The following is an 11,346-nucleotide window of genomic DNA, read 5'->3' as shown; positions in this document are numbered from 1 at the left end:
CCCCCCCCCCGGACAGTTTCTAATCCCTGGCCCTCCAACCCTCACTCCCCATAGACTTGCCTGCATCCACCTGCTTGGGCTGCTTCCATGACACTGCCTGGATTCTTGTGACCCACAGGTTGAGAAACACTATTTTCAGTTGCCTATAATTTTGTCACAAATTAACTGTTTAGGTTGAATTTCTTATGCCTCTTAATAACTGAGGGGAAGAAGGTAGAGAGTGTGAGGTATATGGGGAAAACCATTCCAGCTAAAATGGTCAGGCCTATCCATGTACATTAGGAGAAAATATAGTGTCTTATGCATATAAAACAAACAAACAAAATTAGTTTTGTTCAGAAGTTTAGTACTAATATGTTTTTGGGCAGGTTTGCCTAGACATAAGGGATGAGACTTCTCCCATCCCTGGAAAATTCATCCAAAGTTGGTTAAGTCACATTAAGCATGTGTGAATTGATATGTTTAGTAGATACTTATCTATCTAGGCCAGAGGTTCCCAACCACCAGGCTGCGGCCCAGTATCAGGCCGCGAAGGGCTGGCTGCTGGGTAGTGGCACGAACCCCTCCTCGGACCCGTGTCTGTCTGCTTGGGTGAGTGGCTTCTGCCACCGGCAGACATGTGCAGGGTTAAAGGTGGGAGGTGGGGCAGCTGGTTCCGTGTGCCCTTTTCCACTGCAGTGCTTGTCTGCAGGGGGAAAAAAAAAGGTTGGGAACCACTGCTGTAGGCTAGTGCAGGCTTAGACCAGGATTTTCCTTGTATTTGCATTTGATATACACAATTGACTTGTTTTAGAAAATATTTTCTTAAACAAAAAAGTTACATTACATATGCATTACAGGAATTATTTAGGTTGCAAAGTCAAGTGACTTGAAAGGTGGGAAATGCCAGACTTACATTTCCTTGTTTAATATTAGTGAACCTTTCCGTGAAAGTGAATTGTTCTCGCTCTCTCTGATTGACCAAATATTGTCAAATAATGGTCAAATATTTTAAACATGAATGTATTAGGATTGTAATCTTCATTAGGTTAAATATGCATGCCAATTACAGAAAAAAACCCTTAAATGTTATTTTGAAAAAATGAAATTAAACTGTAAAAACAAAAAAGGTAATGAATTTTTATAACTATCAATGTTAGATCAATGCAAATGTGCATGATGTTCAAGATGAAACAGTTCTTCATTTCCTAGGCTTTTATCCTGAAATCCTACAGTCAGCCTGAACAGTTACAAAAAACCCCCACACAAACGCACACACAACCTCTAAGAAACAGCCAATTCTTCAAACATGTTTCTATTTGCATTTGGAGAGGCCTGCAATCACAGCAGATGACCAGTAGGAGAAGCTTTCTTATGGTGCTGGTTTGGTCAGGGTTCGAATTACACTGACTCTTGAGGGGGTCTGCAGAAAAAATTGGGTTGCCCATCATGATGCCCTAATAAATTCCCTAGAACAGTGGTCTCCAACCTTTTTAAAGGAGGAGATCACCTTTGGCATTTAAAAGCAACCCAAGATATACCATGCACTGCCACCACCCCACCCAGCAGGTAAGTCTGGGGAGAGAAAGAGTGGGGGGCAGACTGAGGCAGAGGGAGAAAAAATTATTTGGGGATGTGCCTCCCCAGCAGATAAGTGCCACCTGGCTGGGGCCCCACTCAACTTACCCCTGTTCCTGCCTCTGTGGTACTGTCTCTCACCACAGGGGCCTCAACCTATCCCCCACCTCTCCCCTCCCCTCCCCCACAGACTGACCTGCTGGGCTGGGGCACACGCGTGCATGTACGCAGGCACTCAGCCCCCCACCCTAGCCTCAGATAGACTCCAAGAGGCTCTCAAATCTAGCGGGGGATCGAGATCCACTGGTTGGTGACCCCTGCGCTAGAATGAAGTGAAGGAGCAATAAAAAAAAGCAGGCACAGCAAGGATTAGAAACAGTGTGCAGGGGTATGAAATAGGGAAAAGATAAATTGTTTTTAATCTTTGCTGTGCCTGTTTTCTCCTCAGGCCTGAAAAAAGTACCTTGCATTCAAAAGCTTGTCTAAGTTATCCCAGCCACGCAGCTGGTCCAATAAAGGATACCATCCACAAATATCTTTGGTTCTCACATATTTCCAGGGACATTGTTGCTACATCACCTGAACACTGATTTCCACCCAGGTTGCTGTGGCACAGTGAGATGCTTTGAGACCCTTTCAAGGGTGCTGCAGGGTGCCTCTCAACATTAGCACTGTTAGGTGTGCAAACATGATTCATAAGATAAGCCCAGAGGGCACATCTAGACGACTGCCCATGTGCTTCCTGCAGTGTTTCAAAGCCCTTTGAGATGCTGCAAGTGGCACATGTGGGAAGAAAACAACATTCCCTGTGCTGCAGATTTGCAGCATGGGGTTAAAATTAGACCCCTGGATTTCCACAGTCAAAAAAATACTCCAGGGGAAAAAAGCAGAGCAGGGCGGAGCATCTCTGTGGTTGGCATTCGCCCCAGTGCTGTAGCACACTGCCTGCACATGCAGGGAGCTGGGCCTGGGCCCAATGTGAGTAAGTCGGGGGGGGACCAATTAAAAAAAAAAAAAGCCCCACACTCACCAGCAGTAGCAGCTGCTGTCAGGGTCACTGGAGCCTTGTGACAGAGCCCCCGCACATAGCACAGGGCAGCGGAGACTGGCCCTGGCTGCCTGGCACCTGCAAGGCCGCTGCCCCATTGCAGGGGTGTGGCTGGGGTCGGCAGGGTGCCACCATCAGGCAACTGGGGCCGCTGAGGCTGAACATTGCCAGGCCCCGGGTGACAGCTGCAGTGGCCCCAGCTGCTTGACAGTGCATGGAGCTGTGTGGTACCCTGCCAACCTATGCTGTCTCCTCATGAGGGGTCAGTGGCAATATGGGTGCCAGGCAGCCAGGGATGGTCTCCGCTACCCCCTGCTGCCTCATGCTGTGCGGGGGGGGGGACGGGACGGATGACACGGACTCTGCCATGAGGCCCCAGTGACCCCAGTGGCAGCTGCTACTGCTGGCAAGTGCCGGGTTTTTAGTTTTTTGTTTTCAAATGCCAGGAGGCTGGGGCCAGGTGTAGCAACCATTGAGGCAGCAATCTGGGGGGGCTGGGGGAGCAAGCAGGGGTGGGGCATGTGGGCCCTGCAGGGGGGGTGGTAGCCCTTGCAAGGGCCATATGGCCCCTGTTGGGGGGGCTGCACTCTGCTGGGGGCAGGAGACCTACACCTCCTGAGCAGCCCCCCCAGTCTCCCCACAATCCACCTACACCTACCCACATCCCCCCAGCACACTCCTTGTGTGCCCAGCTGCCAAACAAGATGACCAGCTGGCAGGAGCTGTGGCTGCAGGGAGTAGTTGTTCCCACATCCTAGTTAGTGAAGGGGTCAGGAGGAGCTCTCACTGCTCTATGGTGAGAAAACCAAAGGCAAACAGCAAAACATATAGGTATTTAGAATTCAATGTACTATGATGATAGAGACTCTGGTAGACTTCCAAATTACTTTAACATTAGATACATCAATAAAACATTGCCCAACTGATCTCCTGTCTGTCTGTGTCTCCCTCTCTCTCTAGTGGTTTTTTGTTTTAATTGTGGAGGAACATGAATGTCAGGCTATTTTACAGAGTGACTTTGGGATTTTATTTATTTTTTTTTAAATCAGGGATTTTTCAGTTTTCAAATAGGGAACACCAGAATTCCTGCTAGGGAGGCCAGTGGCAGGACCCCAGCAGAGGAGCCTGCTCAGAGCTGGCACCTTGGACCCAGTTGGAGGTGGCTGACCTCCTTGCCAATTGGGGCCAGGAGGACATACTTTCACAGTTCAAAGCAGGCCAGCACACTGGGAACATCTGAGCGATAGCTGCCCAGATGGCCAGGCAGAGGCGCACTCTTATCACTGAACACCTAAATGATTTTTCACTTACCTCAGTGATCAAAGCAAGAGATCCTCTTAACAATATAAATTTAAGGCGTTGACTATTTTTTCCATTTATGCATAAATGTTTCTGAAAAGGCTGATCAAGTGAGGGAATGTATACAACACAGAACTGAAACTTTTACTTTAAGTGCAGTTGTTTTATTCTTTTGAAATGGTACACCCAAAAATAAAAGGTGATAATGAAAAAGAAATAATGCAACTATCTGTGAAAAATGTGCACCTGAAATACATTGGTAGATTTCTTCCCCCACTATTATCTTTGCTTCTAGGACCCAAATATAATTCCTTTACAAGCTACAACAGTAAATACTTGTGAGCAAGTGGCTGGCCTGGGCACAATTGGACAAGGAATGGAGCAACACAATTCTGGAGGACATCAGACCATAGAATCGGTCAAAGGAGTAAGCCATCAGACCTTTGGAACAATAAAGGGAGGAGGGCAAAATATGGATTCAGGCAGATACTCCTACTCAGAATGGCACAATTTTACACATCCTCGTCTAGGCGAAGTAAGTATTTTGGTACTTTTTTCTCACAGCTCCCACTGTCTACATTATACCTAGTATAAAAATATTTTCAAAACATGAATAATGTATTAAACTAGAGAGGGCTTCCCCCACCTTTACTGTAGTTAACTCACACTCTGATTTAGAATGCTATTGTTTTAGGGGGAAAACATCTTTTCTTCAGTTGTTTTGTATAATTAGAGAGTTTTCATGACTTTTTGTTTAGCTTTTGAGTAGTACTAATGTTGATCATTTAGACTGACAGTTTTATGTAAATTTTTGTGGCTGTGTGGGAGCATCTACATGTTGCTCTATAGCAACATTATTATTATGCTGTGTTTTAGTACTTTCTTTTGGAAATCCTGAAGTGTGGTGCAGTAATTGCCTGTACTGTGCCGTGCGTGTGGTGCATGGTTAGTTTTTGCTGCTACTTTGCCGTAGTGACATGCTAAAAACAGAGGAGTGCGCCACTATGGCGAGGTAGCTGCCGATCACATGTAGACTTACGCGATCGCTACGGCAACATCGGGCGATGTGTAGATGCACCCTGTCTCTTTGTTTAGTTCTGATCTAACTGCTTCTATTCTACTATTGGATATTAATGCTATTTATAGCTTGTATATGATTATACAGCCTTAAAAAGAACACACAAGTCATTGGCAATTAGACACTGTCACTTGTGTGTAAGTCAAGCTTTTAACTTCAATTTCAAATGAATTTTAAATTAACAGGTTATTTAAACAAGTTCTTCATTCTTATTACATATGTGATTAGTAGAAATTATTTCTGTGTTAATTACTTATATTTTATAGTATGAATGATATAGACCAATCATGTGCATTTTTTGTATGTAGGAATCCATTAGAGGACACACTCTGATTAAAAATTAATCAATGAAAGGTAAATCAAAGAAATTATTTTTATGTTATATGTTTAGGATAACAGTTTAAGAAAACTAATTAGATGGGTTTGTTTCTTCCTATGCAGAAAGTGCATCTGTGCAGACAGGATGAAGAGCTTAAGCATTCAGAAGACTATGTCCTTCCATATAACTATGAAGGAAGGGGATCACTGGCTGGTTCTGTAGGCTGCTGCAGTGATCGGCAGGAAGAGGAAGCTCTTGACTTTTTAGATCAGCTGGAACCCAAGTTTAGGACATTAGCAGAAACATGTATAAGGAGATAAGTGCATTTATCACAGTGCTGAAAACTGCAAATAAATGGATGTTTTACTTTGCCAATGTTAGTTGATTTTGAACTTAAATGCAGCAGATTCGACTTTTTTTTTTCTTTGTGAGGGGAGTGGTTTATCAAAAGGCATTAAGGGTTTTTACAAGAACATAAATCCTGCATAATTTGCCATACTTTATAGATATTGATCTATATTTGTTGTATCCAAGATAAAAGTTTTAAAGCACATTGTTCTGTATGACTACTTTAATACCGTAATATGGGCTTCTATTTTCTGTTCTTTATTTGTCTGTATAGTTTTAAGTATTCATAAAAATTTCTTTTATTTAGCTTTGGGGATGGAAAGCTTTATTTTATTCAACTTTTTCCCCTTTACTTTTATTAAAAATAAAACAAAAAAAAATATCCCCAGAGTTTACTGGGATATATCAGAATACTTTACCAGTGTCTGACTTAGATAATCTGGGATCCAAAATATTAATTTTTCAGGAGTAAAATTTCAGAAGATACTAGGTTACTTTATTAGAGGAAACTTTATATGTTAGTTGGAAAACAGAAGGAAAAAAAAGTATTGTATATATGTAACATAATATTTAAAATTTTATTGACATTCTTCTGGACTAGTAGCTACTACTAGCCTTGCTATCATGAAGAAAGTAGGTTATAAGCATTATATTTAAGTACAGCAAAAGCTGTGTTATCCGGCACTTTATCAACCAGAAAGCTCCACTAACTGGCATCTGAGGGATGTGGTTTTGCCACCGCAAGCCCAGTTCTTTTCCTTCACTTCTTCAGCCCCCCTCCCTGTCCCCTGGCACACTGACACCAGGGACTGCACCAGACGGTGTATATTTGATTAACTGGCATCCCCCATTCCTGGGGATGCCGGATAACAGAGCTTTTGCTGTACATCTCTTTCTCTCTCTTTCTTTTATTTTTTTTTTTATTTTTATTTTTTAGAAGTAGTAAACTTGTAGATCAAGATTTCAGAATACAAGAGATTGGCTCATGCTTTCACAAGATAACTACTGGACTGCAAAACCCTACGGACAATTTCTTGCTTATTTTAGATTAAATGTTTATGTTAGTTGTTTGCTAGCTTCAGCATATCATCATAGAATGCATGTAATTGGAAAGAAAATGGATCCCATAAGGTTATTTTTAATCAGTCATTTTGCTTAATCATTAAGGCTCCTTACAGAGGTAAAAAAATCCCCCCAAACCAAGAGCTTTACTTTAAGCTCTGTGTGTCCCAGCACCAAGCCCAGTACATGCTCAGAAGAGGCATTGCATTAGTTGGACTCTGTTCACCCAGTGTCTTCAGTGGGGCTTTAGTGGGACTTTTATCTAATAGGCGATTGATGCAGCTTTAGATAAAAATGCCAAAATGCCTTTATTGAAGCTCCTGATCTATACAGATGCTGTGGAACTGGGTCAAAGTAATCCACCATTTCTTCCAGAAAAGCAGGTCCTTCCTTCCCCCCCTAGTCTATCAGTGCCCTAAGTTTTTGTTTTGTTTTTTCTCAGAGTCAAATTCACCGAAACATAGCACAAGTTTACTGGAGATAACACTGATTTTTTTTTTTTTTTTTTATAGGAAAATATCAAAGGATGATGCCTGTAATTACTATGAGTAGGAAATATCCTATTTTAGGAACTAATATGGAGTTGTTTGCTGTATACACAAAAGAACATGTGTAGATGGGTTCCTAATGAAAATGATATAAATATAAAAATATTTGCCCTGGTGTAATTAATATTAATTTATTAAATAATTAAAGGCAGGAAGTCTTGTGGGTGATATCTTTTACTGGATCAACTGCCTGGTTGGGACAGACATTAATTATACACAGCATATTAAGTTACAGTAACAACCGCTAGGTCACACCAAGATATAAACCACCAAATCCTGAATTCAGTAAGTTTTTATTACTTACCCAGGATATTCAGTGTTATTTCTTTTCTCAGGTGCTTCCAGGATTCCTTTGTGCCTTAAAAAGTTCCTTTGCGGTTATGAAAGAGAGATAACTTTGTGCAATTTAGTTTTAATGTTTCTTTTCAGCAGTGTTGCTCTGTAAGCATGCTTCAGGATTTTTTTTAAATGTACTATTCATAAATTCTTTAAAACAAGCTCTTGATGATAATAAAGTGTCACTTTGCTCTGAACCCATGTGAAGAACCATCACTGATTTGAGAATAACAATGACTGCAGGCACCAGACTCTAACCATCAGGGTAACTTTTACCAGTTTAGTAAAGCAAGTTAAACAGTATCTGGAGCAGATGGACCAGCACCTCTTCTGCTAATTGCAGAAGATACTATTACAACAGTTCACCACTTGTTGACACAGAAGGCCGTTTCAATCAACTACACAGCTGTGAATAGGATAAAATTCACAAGATCCAAATATATGTAATCTGTACATCAGCATTCTTTTAGTATATAGTCACTCCTGATTTTGAGGGCTAATTTTACCATGGAGTGAAGTGGCTTACACAAATGTAGAGCTGTGACCCTGTATCTGTTCCACCAGTGTAAATGTATTGTTTGTCTGTACCCAGTGATTTCAATGCATAGATACAAGTCAGTGCAAAACATTTATTGTCTAAAGAGTTAGCTAGAAAACTAGTTATCAAAGTAGCTTTTTCTTTTTATCATACTATTAGTAGACATGAGAATATTCATGATAAGGTTTAGTTGCAATAAATAGCCTTCATAAATACAAATGCTAAATGTATATTTATATGTAAATAAATGTATATTCCATTCAGGAAGAGCACACACCAACTGCTGAAACTTCCTTAACCTGATGAAGGGTTTTTGAACCTGAAAGCTTGCTTAATAACTATTTTCCAACTATTTGGGTTGGTTTAATAAAATATATCAGATTCACCCAAGGAACCTTGTCTGCAAATGTATATTAAGTAATTTATACAATCTTTTAGACTGAGGAGGTGAATTTACCCTGAGTAGTCTCTACTGCCAACAAGAAAAGCAAGATCAAGGTATTATGAACTAATTTTGTAACAGTAATAGTAAATTTAAGCAATGCTGTGAACAACCATTCCTTGTCATTTGCATCCTTGAGTCTTTGACACTAGAGATTAGTTGCTGAACCCTGTAAACTGGGATAGTTCCACTGACTCAAATGGAGTGTGCTGATTTTTACACCAAAGATCTGGCCCTGAGGTTCTAACTAGCTTCCTTTTTGTTCTTATGAAGTATGTTCAATTTTAGCAGTGGGTACTTTAAGATTACTCACTTTTTTCCCTGGGGGGTCTTATTTTTAGAAATAAATAAAAAAAAATCCTGTGGCTCATAAATGTCCTGGATATTTTATATACACTCTTTATAATTACTACAGAAGCACCAAAACCCCTCTAGAACTATATGGTTTCACTAGTAAAAACAAAATAAACACCAGAGCAACACTTTACAAACTAAACTAAGTCAAATTTGCCCATGCTTCATATACTTGGAAATTGGTACAGGAAGTGCTTGAACTTCAAAAACTGCAGGATAATAATTCATTCGAAACAGACCACTTTACATTGACATTAAAATAACAGTAAAACATGTTTCTATTTCTATTCTTTTAGTTTTTGTGAAGCTTGGCTCTTCTAAGCCTAAATTTGGGGTCATGTGTATCTCAAAATTAATCTGTAAATCTTATGACCTTTTCCTGCACAGCCAACATAAGGGAAAATATAATATAATATATTTGCTAATTCTGAGAATTTGAGAAATTTGTATAAAGCAAACAAAATAGTGTTTCAAAATGTGTTCTTACTGATTATTATTGGTCTTGGATAAACTTGAAATAGATTTGTTCTTTTCAGCTGAGCAGTTTCAAAAGCTGTTCAGTTGTTAAAATATTACCTTGTTTAACATCATGTTTTTATTATATTTTGTAACGGTAAATAATAAAGTGGATTTTTGCAAAATAAGAGAGACCTACTGCAAAAACGGTTCACTTCTTGTATATTAGAATAAGATGCATGGCTAATTAATTAAAACATATCCTGATGCAAGCTGGCCAGGAAGATGACCTTATCTATGGGGACTGCTAATTTTAAAACCATATATACTTTGGAAACCACATGCATGCTATGCTACTACTTAACAAAGAGGTGTCAAACAAGTCATTACTTTTTAAAATAGAACCCTTCACTGAAGCCAGTGGAAAGTTCTAATTGACAACCATTGGCATAGTATGTTCCACTGTGCCATGAAACTAAATAGTTGCTTATGTGTGCTCAAGGTATAGTATATTATGCTTTACGCACATTTAAAAAAAAAATCAACAAGTGTACAAGTGCAATATGTTACTATACCCACGTGAAATCACTGACAGATTTTGTTACTAATTTGAAAGAATTAGTATAATGCCAATGTTAAGACATCTGTCCAAATAGCTGAACTTATTCTAAAAAGAGGAGGTTGGACACTGATTTTATCAGAATATTGAGTTTAAAAGAGTTGCAAGAGCTATAGAATGTCAACTTTGCATAGCTTCTCTGACATCAGAAGTGAAAGGCAGCACGGATAGGGGATGACCCTATTTCTCCTACAGCCCATCCTCTCAGATGTGACAAATTCTTGCATATAAGATGCATCAGAAATTGGTTAAAAAACTCTTCATGCCCTAAAGTGTTCTATAATATTGTATGACTAAACTATGATCCCTTGAACACTGCTACAAGAGAAATGCCTTAAGCATTCAAGCACTGTAGCGGGGGGTGCAGTACATGGGAGAGGGGTGCTTTTGGAACATAAAATGCAGATGCTAGAAAGAATGCTAGATAGCAATGTTTGCTAGATCTTAGACATAAGCAAGCACAAACTCTTAATATCAGCACTATATTGCCAGTTTGTGTGCAACAGGGAGAATATATGAGCCCAGACCTCCCAAGCTATTCAGATATCTAACCCCAAATGATGGTCCTAAATCCAACTAAAAAAAATTAGATGAGCACATATCACTTTGTGGTTCCTACTTATAGGCACATGGTACAGTATTCCACCAGGCCTTCTAAGCCATAAACTATATTAATTGGCCTTCCCATTGGGAAAACTGTGCAGCAGGGTCCCACTCCCGCTAGCCTCAACTTCCCCTGTTTAGATACTCGGGGAAAGTGATTTTCTACTAGTATATAGCCCTGACCTGGAATATAGGCTGTCCTCAACTTACAACGTTTCAAGCTGCAACGTTTTGCACTTGCAACGCTTATAAATTGACACCCTGTTTCAACTTTCTGGCATCAGTTTCGACTTTACGATGGTTGATCTGATATGACGCCATGCCAGTGAACAAGTCTCAGTGTCACCCATCTCCCTGGAGAACATCTGTCCAAATTTCCTTGGACACTTTCTTTAAGAAAGCAGACAAGACTCCAGAGAAACCTGCAGCCAAGACTCCCGAGAAGAATCCAGCCAAGAACCCTTCAAAAAGTCCAGCAAAGTCACCTCAAATAAGTCCTTACAAATCAATACAATTGCTATTTACAATATAAGTACATTAATGTAGCTATATTACTCATCTATAATTGACCGAGTACAAAATTCTGCATTATTTTTAATGAAAACAGGGTATCGGGCCTTAGTTCAGGAACCAATCCCCCATTTATAACATTGTTTCCTATGGGAAAATTGGTTCCAAGTTACAATGTTTCAACTTAAAATGCCATTTTCAGGAACCAATTGTGCCATAAGTCTGAGGA

The 11,346-nt window shown here is 40.1% G+C and overlaps 1 protein-coding gene across 2 annotated transcripts in view; it reads left to right on the top strand.

Annotated features, from left to right (window-relative positions):
• Window positions 1-5,955, top strand: part of LOC102385731 (desmocollin-1) — a 44,637-nt gene extending 38,682 nt beyond the window's left edge. The window contains exons 15-17 of one of the 2 annotated variants that reach the window (XM_006016400.3): window positions 4,200-4,439; window positions 5,291-5,336; window positions 5,424-5,558. In XM_006016400.3, coding sequence (XP_006016462.1) covers window positions 4,200-4,439; window positions 5,291-5,326 — 276 coding nt within the window. In that variant the 3' untranslated portion in view covers window positions 5,327-5,336; window positions 5,424-5,558. Of the gene's footprint in view, window positions 1-4,199; window positions 4,440-5,290; window positions 5,337-5,423 lie in introns of both variants that reach the window. The other variant, XM_006016398.3, reaches the window with a different exon arrangement.
• Window positions 5,956-11,346: the final 5,391 nt, after the last annotated feature.

The sequence above is a fragment of the Alligator sinensis genome, unplaced genomic scaffold, assembly GCF_000455745.1.
Source record: "Alligator sinensis unplaced genomic scaffold, ASM45574v1 scaffold117_1, whole genome shotgun sequence".
Classification (NCBI taxonomy): Eukaryota; Metazoa; Chordata; order Crocodylia; family Alligatoridae; genus Alligator; species Alligator sinensis.
This window is presented reverse-complemented; position numbering and strand designations above follow the sequence as displayed.